General features: G+C 32.5%; 1 protein-coding gene across 1 annotated transcript in view; it reads left to right on the top strand.

The window, feature by feature from the left end:
• Positions 1-25,614, top strand: part of LRP1B (LDL receptor related protein 1B) — a 1,899,171-nt gene that overhangs the window by 1,104,847 nt on the left and 768,710 nt on the right. The window contains exons 12-15 of the mRNA XM_024243817.3: positions 8,590-8,770; positions 12,782-13,001; positions 14,952-15,141; positions 23,229-23,351. Coding sequence (XP_024099585.3) covers positions 8,590-8,770; positions 12,782-13,001; positions 14,952-15,141; positions 23,229-23,351 — 714 coding nt within the window. The remainder of the gene's footprint in view (positions 1-8,589; positions 8,771-12,781; positions 13,002-14,951; positions 15,142-23,228; positions 23,352-25,614) is intronic.

Raw genomic sequence — 25,614 nt, 5'->3', positions numbered from 1 at the left:
TTTACTGTGGAATCATAAGTATTTATTTATCTTATTATACCAAAATTGTTATAAAATATATTATTAGTGTCATTTAAACTAATTTTTACAGGTAATGCTACATCTAGCCTTGATATCTTCTATTATATAAAAACAATGCATTTACAAAGCAATTTATTTATTATATTTTTAAAAATAAATTTTGAAGTAAATTTAGTCAAGAATTTGCAAAATAGTACAGAGAATTTCTGTATATTTCTCTGTCTTAATTAATTCAGGCTTCCATAAAAAAGTATAGACTGGGTGACTTATACACAACAGAAATTTGTTTCTCTCAATTCTGGAGCATAGAAGTCTGAGATCAGGGTGCGAGCATGGTCAGGTTCTGGTGAGGGACCTCTTCCAGGTTGCAGACTGATGATGACTTCTCGCTGTATCCTCACATGAAGGAAAAAGGATTAGAGAGCTCTCTGGTCTCTTCTTATAAGGGCACTAACTTCATTTATGAGGGCTCCACTCTCATTAACTAATTACCCCCAAATATTTTCACATTAGAATGAGGATTTCAACATGTTAATTTTAGGAGGACACAAACATTTAGTCCATTGCACCCTCATACAGCTTTTTCTAACATCTTACAAAACTACACTGCAATTATCAAAACTAGAAAAATTAATGATGATGCAATATTGTTAATCAAAGACTTTATTCAAATATCAGCCGTTTTTTCATAATGAGTTTAGTTATGTCTTGTCTTTCTCATGTAGCTTATAACAGTGCCCCAGGTTTTCCTCATGTTTTCTTTTAATATTTCACTTCCCTTCATATGGACATTTGTTAAATCTCTACATTGTTAGTCATCAAATGTATTTTAGTAAGAAATGACAGGTATCATTTATTGAGAATTCGATTATGTGCCAGGCATTGTTCTGCTTATTATTCTCTCCTTTAATCCTAATATGGAGAGAACTGATTATTATTCATATTTTCATTTGCAAAAGCTGTAGTTCAAGTTTAAGCCATGTATCAAAGGGTAAGCAATTTGCCAAAGGTTATCAAAGTGGAGAAATCTGAAAAAATGTGCAGACTTTCACTATGTACGGTCTTTGTGATTGGAAAGTTTGTACCAAAAGCATCCTCTACTGTAGTAACCTTATTCTAGCTTTATTCCCCTCCCTTCTTCCATGCCCCACTTTTCCTTCTTCCAAGGAAACTTTGCCTAGGTTAAACTTTCTTTAACTCCTTCCTCTATTTATCATTTTTTTTCTTTACAATTCTGGAGGTCAAATTTGAATACAAAGTAGGGTAGGCACATTAGAACATGAGTTAAATTTCAAGACTTGCTATAGTGACTACTAACTAATCATAGGTCCTTGTGAGTCAGCTTACTTTTCTGGGTCTTTGTTTCATTATTTGTAGATGTACAAGTTAAACTTTATGGTTTTGTAGCTTCTTTTATTCCTAGCATACTGAATTCACAACAAGGCTGCTGCCTAATTTTATTATGACTTTACCCCAATGTACTGTTTCAGTTTTGTAAGAGTACCCAGGAGGGTTATGACTGTGTGTGTGTTTTCTTAGATATTTATGGAAAGATGTTGTTAGATAAATTATTATTAAGAACTTGGCTTCCTTTACCACATTTACCTAGAGTCCACACATGCCTTTGTCTAGCCTTTTTCTCTGCATATTTATGTGGATCTGAAACAAGTATAGTTTTGGTTGATTTAGGCTGGTTATCTCCAGGAGTATGGTCACATGAGATAACACATTTGTTCTATGCCATGGTAATTGTAAATACAATAAAGATTTACATTCTCTAACTTTTAAGCTCAACTTGGAATTTAGTGATCAGTATTTTTCACTAAACATGATTTCTAAGCATGTATGTGATACCTTGTCTTTTTTAAAGTTCAGTGAACATTATCAGTTGATGCAACTTTTTGAATGTTTAAGTGACCAAGTGCAAAAACATGAAACCTATCAGAAAATATAGCTAATAAAAAGTCAACTTCTATGAAATTAAATTGTCCAAGTGACTACTAATAGAGTAGACTTTTCATATAATATGAAAGAGATTGAATAATTTACTATTGATGAAATCGGTACCAAAAATGTTTTACTTTTATAAATTATAAACTTCACAGTTCTAAAATGAATATTCAAGAATAGGTGTGATATATTGTGTTCCAAAAATGGAAGCAATTTTAGCTTTGTTTTCTCTTGATAGGCAGAGTTAGGTAGTAAAATGGTGTTAATGGAAATGACTTTCTCCCCATTCACAATGAAGACTCTAATATTATCCAAAGAATTTTTGGTGGAATATTGTACAGTGATCTATATGCCCCTTGCATATCTCTAGGGCTTCTTAAATTGAAAGCTATTTTGTCCTCTGAAATATATACTTTTCAGTGTTTTATTGGAAAAGGATGAATGTGAAGAATGACCTTCTTCTTCCCAGCCCATTCAGCAAAATCATTTTCAGATCACAGCCATGGTCATAGTGTACTAGTTAGGATTCTCTAGAGAAACAGAACAAACAGAATGTATATACAGAAAGAGAGAAAAAGAGATTTATTAAGGAATTAGGTCCACAATTATGGGAACTGGAAAGTCCAAAATTTGCAGAGTACATCAGCAGGCTGGAGACCCAAAAAGAGCTGATGTTGCTGCTTGAGTTCAAAGACAGCCTGGAGGAAGAATTTCATCCTTCTCAGGGGATCCCAATCTATTCTTAAGGCCTTCAACTGATTGGATAAGGTGAACTCACATTATAGAGGGTAACCTGCTTATTACTCAAATTCTACTGATGTTCATATAATCTAAAACATACCTTTACAGCAACATCCAGACTGATGACCAATTATTTGTGTACCATGGGCTAGCCAAATTGACTCATACAATTAACCATCACACATAGTTAGCTACAAAATATGCTTTAGATGTGATTGTGTAAATCAATGCAGAATTCCCATAAGAACAATAGCTTGGAATCCAGAAATTATTATTTGTGTTCATATCCACTCATCAATTTGTTTGCTCTATCTAGCTGCATTTATTGCTTTAGGTGTGGTTGTGTAAATCAGTGCAGAATTCCCATAAGAGTAACAGCTTGGAATGCAGAAATTATTATTTGTGCTCATATCCACTCACCAATTTGTTTGCTCTATCTATCTGCATGTATTAGTGACTACCAGATTATGACTTTTCAGGACCTTTTTATTGTGAGACATTTCTCCATGGATCTCTCACCTTTCTGCATGTCTCAAAGTAAGACACTTACTGTTTTTTCTTCAGAAGTATCTTTTCAAGGATGCTTGTATAGCAAAGAGTATTGAGAGAAAGAGACAGTCACCTGCCAATGAAAACAGCAGGCCTTCTTACTGCCCATTATAATAGGCTTGGATTTTCTAAACTCAGAATTCTTCTCCTGTAATGCCACCCACAGTGTATGAAAGCATCCATATGGACTCCTCCCAGTTGCCCCTGCGGACTTCGAAGTAAAGGGAACTGACACCAATCTGCTGATGACCATCCTGCTTGTTGTGCCATGAGTAATAAAATCTTTTATATCTGATCCACAAGTCTTGTGTCTTCTACCAGAATTCATGGAACAAAAACAGGCCAACTTGTAAGCTTGAAAGTATGATAAAAATCTCAGTCCTTAACCATTCTTGATCTTTCATTTTATTTGTCATTTTAGATTATTGGTAACTATGATGCATACTATGGCACTATCTTTACTTGTCCATGTCTTCATTGTATCAAAGATAAAATAAATGAATGTCATAGAGTGATGATCTGTATCCCCTGACCCATTGAGAGTGACAGTTTGCATTGGATAATGGAAGGAAACCACTATGTTTTAATATATTCTGTTTATCCTGGAAAATAAGACCCTTATGTGCACTCTACATATCTCTTTGAATACAACATCAAGGTGTTTTGTTCTCAGTGAGAATGGCTTGTGTATTCACCCTCCTTGACCTAAAAGTTAAGGATAAATCTGGAATGAAAATGAGGTTGAGAAACATCAGCCTCAGCTGGCCATTAGGGACAGGTGGTATCTTTAGTTTGTGACCAGAGACCCTTGAAACCCCATGAGACAGCTTATTCAGCAAGCAAATTTTACTGCTACACTATTAATTAAATCAATGTCATTCACTCATGTCAGATACATATGAGCTATTTATAGCCTCAGGCCATATTGAAATGTACAAAGAGAATTTGTATTAATTGAACTACAAGAATAGGAGACAGGAGAGTTGTCCAAGTGCTGACTCTAGGGTGAGGTAAGGCATCGCTGGCCTTAGGCATGTCTACATGCATGATGCAGACTTAATTATTTAAGGCACTTTACCATACTCTGTACTCACATAGACACTTTTGTTCCAACTCAGAAAAATAATGTTCATGCTAAGGATAGATAACACTGGATAAACTTGTATAAGGTAGAAAAATGTAGAAACTATGATTTTATAATGGCCATTTTTGGATATAATTTTTAGTTAGTTTCTTATTATATGCATCAAATTCTGTTGTAGAGCATCAAGATCTGTGGATCATTTTTGGAGGTCCAGCTCATGTGCCATAACAAAAATAAGGCCACTGCTCACATCCTTTCTTTTAAAAATCGTGGACCTATTTTAAAAATAGGCAATTATATTTTAAGTGTATAAAACTTTAGTCTTCTGTTCCATGAATGTGTAATATCTAAAAATCAGACCTGTAATGAAGTTTTCATTTTAGAAATATGTTTTTCTCCCAAAACCACTCTCTTTAAAAATGTTTATTTGGTCTAGTCCAAAGTATTACATTCATTTGAAGAACAGTCCTATTTATTCTTTTTAAATCCACATCATTATTCTTTCAAAATTTACATAAATTGTATTATATGTTATTTATCCTCATTTCCTTAGTGGTAGGTGTCTCTTATAGGAAGTAATATTGTTAACATCAGGAATTTTTCACTTAAGTAAACCACGCACTTCATTATTAATCCTAAATTTGAATGAGATACGTGAATGTGTGGGTGTTTAATGCACTATTTATATATTACTCCATTCATACAAGTTATTTTGAAATTACTAGAACAAAGATAACATGTTGTGGAAATTATAATAATTTGAGAAAAATCATATTCTTTTTTTTTTTTTTGGCTTTCAGAATTTGACTTAAATATTTATTGTAAAATGTGTTGTCCCACTTTTCTTTTTCATCTTCTTTTTTATTTATTTATTTATTATTATTATTATTATTATTATACTTTACGTTTTATGGTACATGTGCGCGATGTGCAGGTAAGTTACATATGTATACATGTGCCATGCTGGTGCGCTGCACCCACTAACTCGTCATCTAGCTTTAGGTATATCTCCCAATGCTATCCCTCCCCTCTCCCCCCACCCCCACCCCACAACAGTCCCCGAAGTGTGATGTTCCCCTTCCTGTGTCCATGTGTTCTCATTGTTCAATTCCCACCTATGAGTGCGAATATGTGGTGTTTGGTTTTTTGTTCTTGCGATAGTTTACTGAGAATGATGATTCTCAGAAAAATCATATTCTTAAGTTTTCAGAATGCAAGAAAAGGCTGTTTATTTTCTGAGTATGAGTAAATATGCAATATCTTCACTTAGCATGAAAAATACAGACATAATATTAATCTAAACAAAGTTTACAAGAAATAATTATCTACTGCAATTTCTTTAAGAAGTACAAACATGTTAACTCCTTGCCTATTGATGCATGAAAATGGGTATTTTGTGAAAGCTAAGGGAGGTTTTGATCAGATTTTTTAAATAGACATGCTTTTGTTTGCTATTAGTTATGCAATAATAATAAATAGTAGCAAATACGAGTTTAATAATGTAGAATACTTGAACTCTATCCCAAAGTATACAAAGAAATCTATTCTACCAAGTTTTTCTTTATCAAACATCTTCCTTGCATTTTAATATCGTGTGTTTCCTCAAGCTAATAATTAGACTCTCTGTAGTCACCGATGTTTGTTTGGCCTTTGAATGCCACAAACTTCATATGTCCCTGATCTGGTTAAAGGGCTTTTGTTCATGGAGTCATTATTAGTCAGTCTCAGGCAGGACCCAACCAGACCCCTTTGAATAAAATATCAAACGTGCATAAGACTGATGTTCTATATGTCTAACTGTTCCATCTGATTTATAAGTTAATTTAAAGCAGGGACCAAATAATGTGGAAGCAGAATGCTTCCCTTATCAATGTATATTTGTGGAGAAAGGAATTAATTGATTGTTCAAGCTGTGTTCTGCAAGAGAGAAATTCCTCCCTGCCCTATTAAAGATAACCTAAAAAGATTCCCAATTTGCTCATAGATCTTTTTATGCATTTTCTTATTTTAAAATTTTTATTCATTATCATTCTCCCTGTAACAGAAAAAAAAGTCAAAGCACAAATAGAAAACAACCTTAAAAAATAATCTAGGCTAATTCCTCTATTACTATCTCAATAGACTAGACATCTAGCTTAAGGAAAGATTATACAGAAATTATAATGATATTATTACAGGAATAATAATCATCATTATATATTATTTAGTATGTGCCAACCATTATTTTAAGAACATCACATATATTTATTTATATACTATTTTTAGCTAAAGTTAGTCACTGGTAAAAATGCAAGAAAATATTATAGAAAAAGCATTTTAAAGGTGAAAAGCAAAAGATATAATCCTATCGAGTAGTACCCTTAAAGGAGACAGAAGAGATATAAAATATTTTTTAATCCCGATAAATTAATAAAAACTAACATGAACTGAGAAGTTACTGTATTCCAGGAAATATGCTAAATGTTTACATGCAGTAGCTATTAATAGCTTGCCCTTTGTAATCATCCTATGAGGTAGGTGCTATTATAATCTTCACTTTCCCAATGTGTCACTGAATTTGCTTACCCAAGTGTCAGAAACAAAAGTTTCATCCATACAGCATTGTAACTGCTTCATATGAAAAAAATGTCTCAAGTCATATATTAAAAGGAAAAGTTTCAAAAATAAGATGGTTATCCAGCATGAAGACTTTTTATACTGGGGCAGATTTCACATGTAATTCAATTTTTGGAAACCAACTAACAAAATAAAAATCAGCTATAGACGATAATAAATAGAAAAGAGTAAATAACTACTCTCGTTCCATTATGCCAGAATAGGAAAGTGGTCAGGAAAATTAAGTGTCAATAAGTAAAGGCAAAATTAAACTTCTTTTTCTAAGCATAGGCACAATTAACCTATGAAAATTACTCATATTGGATGGTAATGAAGCAGATAGCTTAGCGAAATTGGGAACATGTCTGATTCACCATAATGGGATTTTCAGTTCGATCAGATCACATTTTGTATCAGTCATTCTGAATCACAACATATGTTGATTAGCAATAAGGGCTACAAGGGAAAATTTTACTTTTTTTCCTGAGCCAGAAGGACAGTGATTAAACAACATGATAATAGTAAATATCCATTGTGTCTGCATACAGGGAAATGTGATACAGATTTCCTTGTAGTGTGTGAATACACAGCTCCCTCTCTAATATATACTACCTATTGCTTTTGTCTAGTAAATTCCGGTTCTGTAACTCATGCCAAAAAGGAAAAGAGGAAGTCTATGTAGTCTACCTTGGTTTTGAGAGAAAAGAAGGCGATCACAGCAATTTTTCATGCAACAGAAGAATAGAATCGTAGTTGTAATGTTGTAGGCTGAAGTGTGGATGAAGACAGGATGCTACAGAAACTCACCCTAGGAACTGTGTGGTTTTGAGGGTTTCCACACTGTGGGTCATAAGGCTTGGATTTTTATCCAATTGCTACTGCTTCGTGAATGATAATAGACCATTAGTAACTGCCTTCACTTTGAAGTTTCAGTTACCCCCCTTTATAAAATAAAGGGTTTAAATTAGGTGAACTCTGAGGATTATTATTTGTCTATTACATTTGAATTATCATTGCCTGTATCTCATATAATCCTGTAACAGGATTCTTTGTAAGATAAGTCTAAAACAAAGAGAAGTATTTTGGCGATTCCTTGAGATTCACTGTTGATGCAGTTCTGGGATGAAAGCCTGTCCTGGGCTTTCATACTTGTGCCCCTGCTGAAACTGTTCATCCTTGGGCAAGAGGACATTCATATTATTTTGATTACTCAGATTACATATTACAAGTTTGAACCTGCTGACACAGTACTAGTAGATTTTTCTTCAGAACAGTCTATATTGCTGAATTTGTCACTTATATTCAAGCTTTTTCGCTCCTATCACTTATATGTTCCCATTTTTCTGCAGATCACTGAATTACAATAAATTGAGGTTCAATTAAAATCTGAGTTAATGACCATGATTAATTTGTTAACACTGTGTACAATTGAGAGAGGGCCTGTTATTCACATAAAAAGGCATTCAAAATAAAATTGAAAAGTATTCTATAGAATAGTGACATTTGCAAAAATTACACCATAAAGATTTCATGGATCAGAGTTCATTCCTTTTTGAACTAAAGTTTTTATTAGGTAGCTATTAGTAGTGAACACTAATTTTACTATAGTTGTTAAAGCAATTTATTTCTTGTTTTTGCTTTTTTTATAGATCTGGATAATGTAGAGGGCATTGCTGTGGACTGGATTGGAGATAATCTTTACTGGACCAATGATGGCCATAGGAAAACCATTAATGTGGCCAGGCTGGAAAAAGCTTCTCAGAGTCGGAAGACTCTTTTAGAGGGTGAAATGTCTCATCCCAGAGGAATTGTGGTGGATCCAGTTAATGGGTATGCAATATTTGACTAGCTTTATATAAGAAAAATGATAATAGATAAATTTGTTTCTTACACAGTTAATAATAGTTTTATTTAAATCCATATGTATAGCTGAATTTCCACACAAATGGTCTTAGTGGGTAAAGTTACACATTTAATGGTTTTTCTGTACTAGAGAATGTACTAAATAAACACGTCAGAATACATTGACCTGAAATAGATTACTGCACAAAGATGTATTACTTGATTTATTCAAAATTAGCACTATAATTCTGTACTTTAAGCAGCCTGACACCAAGATAAATAATCAATTCAACCAGAGAATCAATCTATTTTATATTTTAAAGGCTATTGAAATTTAGTGTATTCAAAAAAATAGCAAAAGTTTTATACATTTCCTAGAGGTCAGACATTTTATTAAATGGGTTACTATGACCCTATTTTGTAACCCTTACAATAATCCTCTGAATTAGTTGCTATTCTTATCCCCGCTTTATAAAGTTGAAAATGATAACTGTCTTGCCAAACACTATTCAATTAGTAAAAGACCAGGTCTACATTTATTCCCAGGAAGCCTGTCTCTATGATTTTACTCTTAGCCACTAAACTTCACTGCTTTTTATTTGTCTAGGGTGATAACCACATAATTTTAGATACCACCATAATTTCCATATAGGGACATCATTTTATAGTATGTGTTACTTGTTTTAGAATGAAATATTTTGTCCAATTCTTGGTAATATGTTTTCTTTTGATTTTTAATCAGCGCTATTACCTGAATGCAAAACTGTACTTATAGAAATATCAAAGAAGATGGAAATTTTAATAGTATTTTATAACTTAAAAATGTTATTTTATTGAATATTTTACATGTATAGTTTTTTGGAGTGTTTTTCTTTCCATGGCTTATATATCATTGTTTCAAGACATCAAAAAATAGATTTTCTTTACACTTCACACATACAAAAAATATGTATTGTATAGGAGGCATGTGAATCCCTTATAAACTGAGATTCCAAAATTGCAGTTCCTAGAATTGTTTGTGTTAAGAGTAGCTCCAAATACAACCAGGGTTCCTAGGCAGTGAGTGTACTCATTGTAAGTGTTTCCATAGGGCATAATTATAAAATAATTTTGGTGATTTTATGTTTGGATTATATAATCATCTGGTAAACCAGCCTTAGTTTTTGAAGAGAGTATTTATTCCACACTGTCCAAGTCTATCTGAAGAAAGAAATTTCAAATCTGTCTTAAAACAGCATCTTCTTTCTCACTATTGTTAGAGAAAATGTTTTCTGATAGAGCTAAAGAGTATTTGTTGTGCCCAAGAGATGACATAAATGTGGAAGTCATAGAAACATATAATTTAGAAGAAAATTCAGAGCCCACTGGTTCCATCTCTCTCATCAAATTTAGAAATCCTCTTCAACATCTCCCAAGTTTGTAGGCATCCAGATTATGTTAGAAACCTATAGCATCTACATAGTTCAAGCTCTTTGAACGCAATTCTGATGAATAGAATATTTTTTTCATTGAGACAATATCTGCATGCCTGTCATGTCTTCCTACCAACTGTCCCTATATACAAGGAATAAGTGCAATAAATATTATTTAAAACTAGACAGTGTTACCGAGAAACACAGGAAAGGGCTTATTTTGACTCATCTCCAGAAAGGCTGGGGATAGACTTCATCAGATAATTACATTCGAACAGGCCTTGAAATAAAATGTAGAATTTTTCTTGCTATATTAGCAGAAGTCCAGATTAACCTATGTTTAATGTGAAGAATACACAGAGTCCCACCTAGAAAAAATACTGTATTAGTTCCTGCTTATTTAATAGGTTATATTTCTATTCCGTGTGTTTAAGAATTCTCATCATTTCGTATTGGTATTGATTGTAAAGCTTTCATATTCTTTTTTTTTTGAGACAGGATCTTACTCTGTTACCCAGGCTGGAGTGCAGTGGTATGATCTTGGCTCACGACAGCCTCCATAGCCCGGGCTCAAGTGATCGATTCTCCCACCTCAGCTTTGAGACTAGCTGGAATTACAGGCACAGGCCACCGTGCCTGGCTACTTTTCATATTTTTTTTTGTAGAGATGGGGTTTTGCCATGTTGCTCAGGCTGGTCTCAAACTCCTGGGCTCAAGCAATTCGCTTGCCTCAGCCTCCCAAAGTGCTGGGATTACAGGCATGAGCCATGGTGCCTGGCCCACAATATACATTTAAGCATATATATATATATATATGTGTGTGTGTGTGTGTGCATATACATATATACATATATATATGTAACCTCTCCCAGATTGGCATTACTTAGAAAAATAACTTTCTTATATTTTGTTTAAATAAAAATAATTTTAGGTGATGGATCAGTTGGCAAACAATTCCTTTTTTCAAATAGTAAAATATGCAGTATATTTGGAATATCCAGATTTAGCTCTGTCTCGTGTGTGTGTGTGTGTGTGTGTGTTTCTGTATACACAGGCACATGTATGTGTGATTTGAATCACAGAAAAAAAAATATGTTGCCATGATCAAAAGGAGAAGCTATAGGGTAAGATAACTGCAATATTAATGTTATAAATGAAAAAAAACTGTATTAATTATCTGTATATAAGAAAATTTCAGGAAAATATCAATAGAGATGAAAAGATTGCATATTTCACTTTTGTATAGTTCATTTATATAGCTGATGTCAAGTAGTTATACCTAACTAACATAGAATTAGAGCAAATAGAATGACTATGCTTTTTGTTACTAAGTTGTCCCAATTAAAAAATCACTTTAAGGAATTACAAGATACAAGATAGAAATATTTCCATGTTTATTTCTAGGATTAATACAATTCAACAGTCTCAATATACTTCCTTGGGTCTAAAAAGGCATATCAACATAATTGGAAACCGTTAAGAGAATTTAAAAAGAGCTTAATTTGTATGAAATAATGGGTAGTGTGTTCATCCTCAGTTTTCCCAAGTCTGCCAGTTTAGATCACAGTAGGATTTTTCGTCATGGTGACAGACTTTTTCCAAATGCACTTAGAAATTCTTAGGGTCTACAAAATGGGGGAGGCAAGGGATCTAATAAGGGTATTTCAAGGGTCAGCAGCTTAGAAAAGATTTGAGACTTTATAAAGTTGTATATGAGATGACTGGATTAAACCTACACTTTAATTAATAAACTCAGGAACTTTCACATGACCCTAAAACAACACATGTGGTGGGTTTTAACCTCATTCATGAGGGAAATGGAACATTAGTTCAAGGCCCCCTCTCCTACTGTTAGAGCTTTACAAAAGATTTGTTTTTAAAGGCAGATGCTTTTGTTTGAGATAGAAATTAAAGCTCAAAATCTCAAGGTCAGTCAGCTTGCTATTACTAAACTTATGTGCAGCTAAATCATCTTCTGTAGATTTTGGGGTAATAATAAGCAGCAATAAAACATAGATGATTTGCATCAGGAAGACAAATTAGACCTAGCCAAACAAACTCAGTATGACTGTGCCCTTTAGAACAAAGTCAGTCCAATTACCTGTCTTAAAGAATAATAATTCATCTGAGATTAAATAAAGTCTGGAGTAGATCATTAACTGTGCCATGGGTTCTCATGTCAGTCAATCTGCTTTTTAATCACATAATTGATTATGTACTTTTTGAAGTGGACAACATTTAAAATAGTAATGACCCAGAAAATCATTTCCTATACTTGGTATCAACAGCCCCCAAAAATAGATATTTGGCACTTACTGTCAGGTTCATTAATGCATGAAGCCAGTAAGTGCGATAGTGGTGGTAGTTGGCTTTTCTGTAATAAGTGTAAATGCACAGTTCCACCAAACAAATCTTTGCTTTCTTTAAAACTTCACAGCTGCCCTCTCTTTGACAGATAAGCACTTAGATAGGAGGACAAATCAGAATGAAACTAGAATTTATGGAACTGCCAAATCTGAGGAAGTGTCTGTACGGTGGCTGGTTGTAATAACATGTATGCATTTTTGTTGTTTTTTTAATGTCTTAGTTGGATGTATTGGACAGACTGGGAGGAAGATGAAATAGATGACAGCGTGGGAAGGATTGAGAAGGCCTGGATGGATGGATTCAATCGGCAGATTTTTGTGACTTCAAAGATGCTGTGGCCAAACGGTTTAACTCTGGACTTTCACACCAACACGTTATACTGGTGTGATGCCTATTACGATCATATCGAAAAAGTGTTTTTGAATGGAACTCACAGGAAGGTAAAAGACAAATGCTGCTGTTTTTAACCCACAGGCTTCTTTTTTTCACAGAGCCTTGTTGTGTTGTGTTAAAAATACTTTCAAGTTTATTTTTACTCCTCTGAGGTGGCTGCCAATAGTCTCCATGGGGTGGCTGAAGGAGGCTGAGCATTAAGTAGTGCAGCTGGCACTTGCCTCTGGGAGACCAGGCCCAGCTCACTGTGGTATGCCAGGATATGTGGGATTTTTAAAAGCAGCTCTCAGGATACCAGAGCTGTTTTAAAATGCAATTTTTCTACATTATTGATGAGTTTTCTATAACCAAGCAACCCCACTCTATTAAAATATGTTCAATATTTTGAGCTGAAGTTTAACATTATGTATTATGAGGAAGTAATTACATTGTATTTAGTTGAATAAGTAACTTGGTGACATTGAAACTTAAACACATAGTAGGAATGAGCTGAACTTCAAGCTTATTGGTATGAAGAGGTATCAGTTTCCTCTTGCTTTTTTTGCTAGAGTAACTGCAAAATGATTTTGAAATTCTTAGGTAAAATTGAGAATGATGCAGTTGGCTATGAGACAGAGGCATAGTTGACAAAACAAAACCTCTATATTTCGTGTTTTAGTTACCTAATTACACATAACACCAATAACTGACTTTAACTGTGAGTTAAATAATACAAAAAGGGAACGTTAGAAATGACCAAAATGCTTCCTTTAAGTTACATTTCTTTTCTTTTTGGAAAGAAAACCTGCACATTTGGCTAAGCCTACTCATTATGGATTCTGTTTTAGAAAGAAATACTACACTAATCAGTTAAGACTGTTCTGTTGTTGATTGACTCTAACAATACTGTAAATATTTTCTCCAAATAAGTACAATTGGTTGGCATTTAACCGAATGTCACATACTTAACAGGTGCTAGATAAATCTTTATGCTTCCTTAGAAGATGTTGGTATGTAAACAATAAACATTAATACATTCATGGCCAGCACATTTTAGCCTACATAAAGGTGAGAAAAAAATTAAGAAACCATGTCAATTATTTAATGTATGATAATTTGGTAAGAAGAATTCAGTTAAAGGGAGCAAAATTTAAATTTATGACCCTAAGTTATTTAGATAATTTTCTCAATTCTCTAATATTAAATGAAGTGAATACAAAATCTTTTTCATCTTGTATTCAATATGTTTTTATTTATGGTGAAAGGTGAAAAAGTATTATCATTATTGAGGTATAATTTATTCCCCTTCTACAATCCTACATGTGAAACTGGACTTAAACTTTTATCACATGATTCTTCCATTTAAGGAACAACAAAACAATATAACTAGAATGTAAATGAATATATTAACATAATCAGAATTTAATTTGCCAGTGAGTTTTTATCTATTTACTAATAATAAATGTGTCTGTGTTTAAATTAAAATCTTTACCATCTTTTCTGCCAGATCCAAGATTTCTTCAATTTTCATTGGCCCAATTAAAGTAGGAGGATCCTTTTGACTCCCAATACTGTTTGAACATGTTCTATTTGTTGGTTATTGGATGAGCAATGTTGTAATACACATGATTATTCAGGTTGATTTCTATCCCAGGATATGATACTGAAATATCATAAGCAAAAGAAACAGGAATGAGAGTAGGGAAAAGTCATTTTAGTATTTGCATTCTTAACCATATTTTTCGTGCCATAGATGAAAGAATTTACATCAATAAAATAGACGGTTTAATAATAAATAATAAATGGTTTAGATAAAATAGTTTCCTTCAAATAGCATGCCATAAAACAAACAAAAAATATGCTCACATTGTGAAATCCATTTTTTAAACCTATCAGAGAAAATGAGTTAAGATATTAGATTATGATCTGTTATACTTATTGAATATCACTTTCTCTAAATATCTAGTTAGTTTCTAAAGTTCAGTTCTGATTTTTCACAATGTGTTTATATTTTACAGATTGTTTACAGTGGGAGAGAGTTGAACCACCCTTTTGGACTGTCGCATCATGGAAATTATGTGTTCTGGACTGATTATATGAATGGTTCCATTTTTCAACTAGATTTGATAACGAGTGAGGTGACATTGCTGAGACATGAAAGACCACCCCTATTTGGGCTTCAGATTTATGATCCACGAAAGCAACAAGGTATTAAAAAACAAAAATGCTTCTGAGATTCACATATAATAATACTTCACAGAAGTTATAAAAGATTTATTTTGACAGTGTTGCTAAAGTTTTATGATAAAAGATGTCAAATTCGCTCCAAAGTCAATCAAATGAGACTTTGTTATCATAGAAATTTACTTTTTGTTGTTCTAAATATCCTGAGTGATTATCCCTGGGAATTCCATATGAGTGAGGTTTAAGATTTTCTCCAATTATTTCCTTCTCTTCATGTGATTTTCATTGAAGAAGGCTATTAGTTATTTAAAGTAAAACAATTCTCTTAATGTTTTCAAAGCGTAAGTATTGTTAAATATGAGAACTTCCTTAGTTTGAAAAGAAAACTATTGAAAATTGAAGATGCATTATACAAGAAAAATGTTATTTTTAAAACTATCTTAGTATGTTTATCTGATTAGTTTCAATGTATATTTAAGGGACATGTAATTATTTTAGATGACACAAAAGTAAAACCATCTATAACAATATTCATGTCTTCTTAAAATCAGATAATATTATTTTATGTTTTACTTGTGTGAGTTATTAATACTTATTAGGACATCTACACATAGCATTACTCAGAATTTAGGTACTGAACAAAGAAAACAGTTTAGTAAATTATGTGGTAGGTTTTTTATGAGTCTAAATAGTCATTGTTCCTTTTTTAAATAGATATATCCTTGTAAAAATTTAATGAGTATGTAGTTCAATACATTTAAGATGAATAAATTATATTTTGAATTTCCTAACACATGTGCTATCGATTGGAAATTATCTAGCAACAGAGTTTTTGAAGATATTTCAGCTAAAACAGCGATCCTAAAGCAAATTATCTCATTCAAAAGCTTCAGTTTTTTCCCACTATATTAAAATTGCTTCAATGGAATACAAATGTAATTTTATAAAATAATGGAAATGTGTACATGAGAAATATCAATAGCTGATAAAAGATAAAATTATCTTTTAGAAGAGTAAAACTTAAATTATTTGGATGGTACAAGCCATAGCTATGGACAAGAAATGAGGAATAGAGATAATTGCCTGGGTAGATTAAAAGGTAATATTTTGTTATATTCATATAAATCCTGCACCCCCACCACACTACCATAGTTTGCCTATACTGAACAAGAGCACAGGCTATGAATAGAAACAATCTTTTTCACGTTCTGAAAGATCTGCTTTTCAGGATTATAATTCTCTCTAACTTCACAATCCAATCAATATATGATCACATTTTCCATTTCCCTTCTCTTTAGAATTGCTCCTCTTCAATGTCATTGCTGAATTTCCATCGCCAAAGTCCATAACATTTTTACCATCTTCAGAGTTTTTAAGCTTCCATTTGCTTTAGTGAGTTGTTCAACTAAATGCAACACGTGTAGTGAAAAATGCCCTGGGCTTAGATCTGGGTCCTAACATCTTTTAAAACTTTGGACTCATCATGAAAGATTTACAACAAAAAAAAATACTTTCTTCATAACATTTCCATGATGGTTAAATTGCTATTTGTTATTTAAAAGCAGAACTTACATAGCACTGTGCCTGACAAACAAATTATGATAGGTAACTTGCCCCTACAATTTCTCTAATAGGAGGTATTTGTTTTTAAGGTTACCCTACATATAGGCATTTTAAATAAATATTCAATGGAATAATGTACATAATAATATACAATGAGGTACATAACTCTGATAGAGAATATTTTTGGTGTTCTGAAAGGTGCCATTGATGTATAGTAGTGCAATGTTATTCCTTTGATGGACAATGATCTTTTAAAAGTGCTTTTCCCCATTTTAATTGAAGGGTCATTAAAATAAAAACTGAGCTCTGATTACTAAATTCTTTTTCAACTTTTATTGTAGAAACCATAATGTTTTGTTTTACTGAGTAAATGTATTGAGAATAATTGATAATTTTTATTAACTTAGGTGAATTAATCAATTGATTTGAGTTTTCTACTGCTTCTTCGTGTAGCTAAGGATTACCTAGTACTTAACTATATGTTTGATCAAGCAATACAATATAGAAATTAAATTCCTGGTTAATACAATTCTTTCTCAGTCAAGAGACATTGATATTAGATAATCTAATTGAGTTCTAAATTTTTAGTATCTTTTACTACATTGATCAAAGTAGCTGAATTATAAAGCAAAATGCATTCCGATGTTCAGATGTGAGCAGTTTGTCTTAATTATTATAATTTTCTCTCAATGGTGTTACTCTTTGCATCTTTTGAACCTCAGACATTAATACATATTTGAAAATAGATGATCTTTGTCCTATAAATGGTTTCATATTGTCCTGTTAGACTGTTGTGTTTTTTTTCTATGGATAAAATTCAGCAATTGAAGAGAAAACCAAATCTCTAAGTAGCACATATCTCCTTTGCCTAATGGAATAAAAGAAGCTAATCTTATATAACTTTATAGTCTCTCTCTCTCTCTGAGAGAATGCAAATTATATGACTTTATTTATATATATATACAAACTATATTATTTATAGTTTTTATACATATGGATAGATAGTATTAATACACACACACACACACACACACACACGCCATCTGACAAGACCACCATGAAAAATATTCAGGAATGTTAATAATGTAATTTCTAAATATTTTAGGCTCAGTGTCAGAAAATTAGTCAACTAATCAGATCTCCCCTTACTCCTCATATTAGAAGAGATTTGTCAATAGCCAGGCACAGTGGCTAATGCCTGTAATCCCAGCACTTCGGCAGGCTGAGGTGTGTGGATTACCTGAGGTCAGGAATTCGAGACCAGCCTGGCCAGTATGGTGAAACCCCCGTCACTCCTAAAAATACAAAAATTAGCCAGGGGTGGTGGCAGGAGACTGTAATCCTAGCTACTCGGGAGGCTGAGGCAGGAGAATCGCTTAAACTTGGGAGGCGGAGGTTGCAGTGAACCGAGAATGTGCCACTACACTCCAGCCTGGGTTACAGAGCAAAACTCTGTCTAAAAAAAAAGAGACTTGTCAAATTACTTGGAATATACCAGTGAATTTCAGGAAGGTAGATATAAATAGATAACATACTAAACAGAAAGCTACCTCAGGAAAGAATTCTTAAGTAATTCTTAGGGATTTAGTGTAAAGATATTTTTCTCATATATTACTGTCATTTCTTTTGGTAAAATTTATAAGCTTTCCTTTTTCATTAACATTAGATATCTAGAACAAGTTTTAAAGCTTTCTTCTGCTCCTTCTCATATAAAGAGTAGCAATTGTGTAAAATAACATACTTTCCTTTTTATTTTCTAGGTTCAAAAGCACACTTTGATTTTTTGCACATTTTGGGGAATGAGATAATCAAAACTAAGTAATATTTTAATAAGGGTTGATTAAATGTATCCTATTATTTTATGACAAATAGAAGACATTTATTAACTAAGAACTAGCTGTAACTTTTAAAACTACAGGGAAGTGGACTAAGCATTGTTATTTAATTTTCACAACATATATTTAAAATAGGTACTATTGATTTATATTTTACATACGAGAAACCCAAGGATCAGACAGACATAGCCATTGGCCCTCAAGAAACACAGTAAGCCAGGGATAAGACTAAAATTCAAATTCAGATCTGTTTGACCAGAAAGTATTTTTCTGTGTTTAATTTGTGTGGCCAATTTAATTTCTCAAAATTTTATATCTACTATACTTTTAGATAGAAGAAAAAGAATGTGAATCTTTTTTGGTGATTGTAATTTTATCACTGATAAATTTTGTATTCAAATATATATTTTTAATATAAAGTTCCCCTTGACTACTTTTATAGAATCCAGGATTTAGAGATTTTAGATTACACAGGACTAGTATAACAGACATAGCAGTTATTTAATGTATGACATATTTATTAATCACATTATTTTATAGGTTTAATAAGCTTTAGGTTTGGTGGTAGGACCATCATCACAAAATTTTTCTTTCTTTTTATATTTCCCATTTTTGAGATAATCACCAAACCTCCTCACCAAAACTAAGGAGTATCTTAATATAGTTAACACACACACACTTACATAAGTGGCTTCAAAGCATGTCAAATATAAACACAGTCTTCAAGGAGCATCTGATTCCGAAAGAGAAAAAAAGTAAGAAGCATTTTATCCTTTCTTCAGATTGACTGACATCGTTCACAGTCAATTCTTCTGAAATTATGCTAGATTAAATGCATAATTCATCTGGCCTCAGGATCTCACTCTCTCAGCCTTTATCTAACTTTTGGAATAAATGGGGTGTCTACTGCCCCTTCAAAACTACAAGCTTGAGTATCTCTACGTTAGTTAGAAAAATAAAAAAAGAGAATCCCCATAGTTTCACATATTTTATATTAACTGCAGAGAATTCTCGCTTTGCCTATGATAAGACACTGAGAAGTCAAGAGTGCAGAACACATATAGAAAAGGAGGTTTCTTTGTTCCACCATTTTGAAGAAAATTCAGATTAAGGAAAGACTGAAACAATGGAATTCTTTTGCGCTGGTTTCTGTATTCTCTCATTTGCTCAAAAAAAAAGATACTTTATTAACAAAAGTTAAACTGCTAAGGTCTAAAAACATTGAGATGTTAATATAGGCTTGTGAAATGTTTTCACATATTATTTGTGTCTTTACTCCCATTCTTTGGAAGTTGTATCTATCCACAAACTTGTACCTGTGCCTGCACTCCAAATGATTGTTCTTGTCATTCAAACTGCTAACTAAAAGTTGCATTCACCACTTACTTATTTAACTAACATTTATCAAACACACTCTATGCTGGGCACTATTTGCAAGGTGTAGAATATAATTTTGCTTCCGGAAGATACAAGATTGGAAAAAAAAAGACAAAGTTTTTGATGAATCCAGACGGCCTTCTTCAACTAGATAGTGAAAGCTATTCTTCATTTGCTTTCCTTGCATATTTGATTTTTAAAAACTATCTGCTTCCTGAAAGTAATAGACTTTTGTTTGTTTTGGTATATTTGGTATGTCTTTTTTGATCTAATTTTATTTTATCGTATATAAATAAGTTAGTGTTTGAGAACACAATTTTGGAGTAAGAAAATCTTATTTCTAATTATTTATAAATAATTATAATATAATGATTAGAAATAAATGATAATTTAATAAGAATTATTTCCTATTTCTACATATTGGAAGGGCCATTTGGACGATCACATATTCAGTATTCCTACTTGCAAATGAGATAAAACCTTCCTTGTAATTTTATTTAAAAAAATTGAATAAAATATAATGTATGTGTAAAGTAACTAGCTCTGGGATTGCTTATAAGTTTTCATTAACAGCAGCTATTAATATGTTCATGACTTTTTAATTGATATATAGGTATAAAAATTTTTAGCACCGTATTTGAAAAGTAGTCCCTTAAACATGTTTTAAAGAGGATATTTTTACATAAAATATTTTTCTAGTTCTCAGAACTTCAAAAAATACTATCATATGATATCTGTCTGGAACATATTAATGAAATTCAAAAATACGTTGGGTCACTATTAAAATAAAGATCTAAGCCCTTCTGAGGAGAGATATGGAATTATTCAAATTAATTTAGATTTTGGATTTCTATTATGACAGAACAAATAACCAATTCCTCTCTCTTAATATGTAGTATTCACAGAAAAGAAATATATTTCAAAGTTTGAATAATGCAAATTTATTTTTAAATACTTAAATTTCATATTCATTTAGAATGGTATGAGGCACACCACTGAATTAAGGAATATGATATTTAGCATGTAATTTCAACATTTCAAAATGTCAATAATTCCTTATTTCTTACTGTTTAAATTCTTTATGTATTTCTCAAAATATGTTGAATTAATTCTAATTTTCCAGAATCTGAATGCTACTAAAATATTAAATATACAATTTCATCCTGTACAGAATGTGTACAACATAGAATAACTCTGCATCCTATGAAGCACTGCATTTTTATTCCATGGCCATGGAATAAACATGATGTTTTCTGGAAGCTGCTTAAAGCATTTATGCATTTCCTATTAAAAAAAACTCTGTATTAGGCTTAATTACCCTCTGAATTCAGAAATTGATACTGTAGCATGCATTACTAGCTTCCTTGGCTTTCATATGTATTTTTTAATTTGTTATGAACACAGTGAATTAAATTTATTTTTCAAGATAATGAAATGATAATATACTTTAGGTCATTTCTTCTGATCTGTGGGCACTCAATGATAACCTATGGTAATGTGTTGAATATTTATGGTATACAGGAGCATTTTAGAGTTTTTTTCTTACTTCTTATTATCTTCCGTATAGAACATCCAACCTCTGAGGCTCACAGTATAATAACCTAGTCTGTCACTTTAATCACATTTCTGGTATTTGCACTTTAATCATTTTATTCTCTTATTGTATGGCTCTAAGTAATTAAAAGCTCTTTATTTTTAATGTTTCAGTGAAATATTCTGATATAAAAAAATGTTATTTACTGATGCTTTGAACAAACTGCAACATAGAGTAATATGACCCTGCAATTACATTACCTATCGTATTGCTAGTGTTGAGTTCTTTTTAAAGTTTGACGCATTTATAGGTAAGTAGAGTCATATGTGGCATAGAGATGGTTCAGTCAATGATGGACTGCATGTATGGTGATGATCCTATAAGGTAATAACAATGTATTTCTACTGTAACTTTTATATGTTTAGATACAGAAATGCTATTATCATTGTGTTATAATTGTTTACAGTATTCAGTACCGTAACATGCTGTGTACAGGTTTGTAGCCTAGAAGCAATATTTGATATATAGGTATAAAATTTTTTAGCACTGTATTTGAAAAGTAGTCACTTAAACATGTTTTAAAGAGAATATTTTTACATAAAATATTTTTCTAGCTAAAATTTTTTAGCACCATATAGTCTAGGTGTGCAGCAGATTCTACTATCTAGGTTTGTGTAAGGATGCTTTATGATGTTTGCACAATGATGTGATTACACATTTCTTAGTATGTATGCCCATCGTTAAGTGATGCACAAGTGTAAATACACTTTCTTCCTTTCCTTTCCAACCTGTAAGACTAATTGGCAATCTAAATTGTATTTCTTCGTACCGACACCTTTACAATTGTTAAAGCATACAACATTACAGCTAGATAGGAGGAATAAGTTCCAATGTTCTATACCACTGTGGGATGATTATAGTTAACGATGATATATAGTTTCAAATATCTGGAAGGTGGATATTGAATGTTCCCAACATAAAGAAATAATAAATGTTTGAGATTATGGATATGCCAATTACCCTGATCTGATTACTACACATTACGTTTACTGAAACATCACCATGACTATGAACAATTGTTACTTGTCGATTTAAAAATAATTACTCAATTTTTATCTGCGAGTCTGCAAGGGTGCCTCACATACGTTCATGAATAATGTATATTATTCATAAATTTCCTCTCATGCCTACTTAATTTATGTCTGTTGTATACCTCATTAGTGCCTCTGCTCTTTAGATCCACTGAGAGGACACTTTCGCCCTTGTGAACTGTACATTCACCTTATACCAGCAAGGCTGCTAATTTTTGGGTCTTCACAGATGTCCTATGATTCCTGGAGTCCTCAGTACACTGCATTTCCAGTGTATACTGCGCAAGAGAAAAGAATACCCCACCCTTGCTCCCAACACTCATTTGCTTTCTGTTCCCTGGGAATCCAAAGCCACATTCTGAGAGCCAGTGGTCCACTTTCCAAAGAACTCAGACTTAAATACAATAGGCCTAATCTGGAAAACTATCCAAGACAGACACCATTCTCTTCTTTCTCTTCTCTCACCTAGTACCTGACTTCACTCAGACCTCTATCTCCTCCAATTAATGAGAAAATTCTCTTTATCTACCAATGCATCACATATTTTCAAACATTATTACATTTAGTTATGATTCAACAGAAATCTTGACTATATTACTAAATATGTAATATACGTAGCATATATAAGTGTATGTAATTACATCTATGTTCACCTCCTAGAAAGAACGTGAATCAGAGTTCTCTGACACATTTTCTTTCCTCCTCTTGCAGGTGACAATACGTGCCGAGTAAATAATGGGGGCTGTAGTACACTTTGCTTGGCTATCCCAGGAGGCCGGGTGTGTGCTTGTGCTGATAATCAACTTTTGGATGAAAATGGGACAACTTGCACATGTAAGTTCTTTTCAAGTTACCCTTATTTGTTTATTGGGCTCTTTCTGAAGACTAGAAGCAGAAGAAACCAGAGGAATTAAAATGACACTTGGAAAGAGAAATTCAGATAATTACTTAGATATAATTCTTTTTAGACTAAAAATTATTAACTGATTAATTTTGAATATATAGATGAATATTGACAATGATGGTGTTTCGTGGAGTTCACTGCTATGTGTGATTTAGTAAAAAAATTAAATAAGTATATGCCACAGAAGCATAAGAGAACTTCACTATAAGCAGCGGCAACTAAAAATGCATTGTTGTTGATTAGATAGATGGCACAACATAGGCCTACAATGACTTTAAATGGCTTCCTGACTCAGTTGTCTATATTAAATGGTGAAGAGCAAGGAAGGAGGCAAAAAGACTTGTAAGGAATTTACAGACTATCCAAATAGTGAATTAACTGGATTGACTGATCTGGATTAAAGGCAATTTTATTAACTTTTGCTGACATTTCTCAATTTACTGCATCTTATTATTCTGATATGACTTTTGAAACTTGTTCTTTCTACCCCATGTGGTGTCCCTTAAGCACAATAACACCAACAATGCTATGTATGTATTGAGAACTATATAACATTTTTAGAATGGTTTAATCTTGAATTGTGTGTTAGAGGTCTTCAGAAAAACAGAACTAATAGGAAAACAGAACTGTTTTTCTTCAGGAAAACAGAACTAATAGGATGTATATAATACATAGAAGATTTATTATGAGGAATTGCCTTGTGTAATTATAAATTATAAAAACTGATGAGTCTTAAGATCTGCAGGTGGCAAGCTGGAAATCCATGAGAGTCCATGGTGTACATCTGGTCCAAATGTCAGCAGGCTTCAGACCCAGGAAGTGCTGACGGTTCAGTTTATGTCCAAAGACAGGAAGAAACCAATGTCCCAGTTCAAATAGTCAGGCAGGTGACGTTTATTTTGCCTGTGACAGGTTCGGCCTTTTTGTTCCACTCTGGCCAACTGATTGGAGCAAGTTCATCCACATGACTAAGGGCAGTCTACTTCACTCACTTTACTAATTTAAATGTTAATCTCATCCACAGCACCCTAACAGACAGACCTAGGATAATGTATGACCAAACATCTGGGCACTCCGTGTCCCAGTCAAGTCGGCATATAAAATTAACCATCACAAATTGCTGAATAAACACTTCGTGTATTTATTTTATCATTTATAATGATTGTCTCTTGTGAGAGAGGAGGGATAAGTGTAATAAAAATAACTTCAATTTATCAATAACATCTTATCTCTTCTGATAAAGAAAAGATGTATTTTTAAAAGGATATTTAAGATTTAAGACATTTAAGAAAATATCTTAAAAATAAAAAATCCACTTATAATGCCACTATTCAGAAATAAACTGCTAAGAAATCTTAATAGAGTTTCTTATAATGATATATCACTGGGATTTATTTTTACTACCAGTGATAATAATTGTAGGTAAGATTGAGTGAATGCTTACACTGGTATGGATTTGGCATTTTGTAATACAGTTTGTGATTTGTATTGGTCTTTACAAAAACTATGTAAGGAAGATACTATTACTATCTGCGTTAGTCCGTTTTTACACTGCTGATAAAGACATACCCAAGACTGGCAATTTACAAAAGAAAGAGGTTTAATGGACTTACATAGTTCAGGAGGCCTCACAATCATGATGGAAGGCAAGGAGGAGCAAGTCACATCTTACATGGATGGTGGCAGGCAAGAGAAGAGAGCTTCTGCAGGGAAATCCCTGTATTTAAAATAATGAGATCTCATGAGTCTTATTCATTATCATGAGAACAACATGAGAAAGACTTGTCCGCATAATTCAATTACCTCCCTCTGGATTCCTCCCATGACATGTGGGAATTGTGGGAGTTACAGTTCAAGATTTGGGTGGGGACACAGCCAAACCATATCACCATCTCATTTTATAATTTACAATTTAGACTTTTAAAATAATTACTTTGCAAGTTCACATAATTAGCGAGTAGAACATTTGGAATTTAGACCCCAAATTCTGTCATTTTTACTTAATATGAGCATAAGCATCTTATCAGGTAACCAAATATCTTTGTAAACATAATTTTTAATGACTGCCTTTCAAACCATTTATTTTCTTTTTAGTTGATGTTTGGGATTATTTATGATGCATTGTTATAGGTAATTGTCTGTTTCTTTTACCATTTATGACTTTTTATGTATTTTACCATATAGTTTATGTCT

The sequence above is a fragment of the Pongo abelii genome, chromosome 11 (genome assembly GCF_028885655.2).
Source record: "Pongo abelii isolate AG06213 chromosome 11, NHGRI_mPonAbe1-v2.0_pri, whole genome shotgun sequence".
NCBI lineage: Eukaryota > Metazoa > Chordata > Mammalia > Primates > Hominidae > Pongo > Pongo abelii.
The sequence above is the reverse complement of the archived record's forward strand: the minus strand, read 5'-3'. Positions and strand labels throughout refer to the sequence as shown.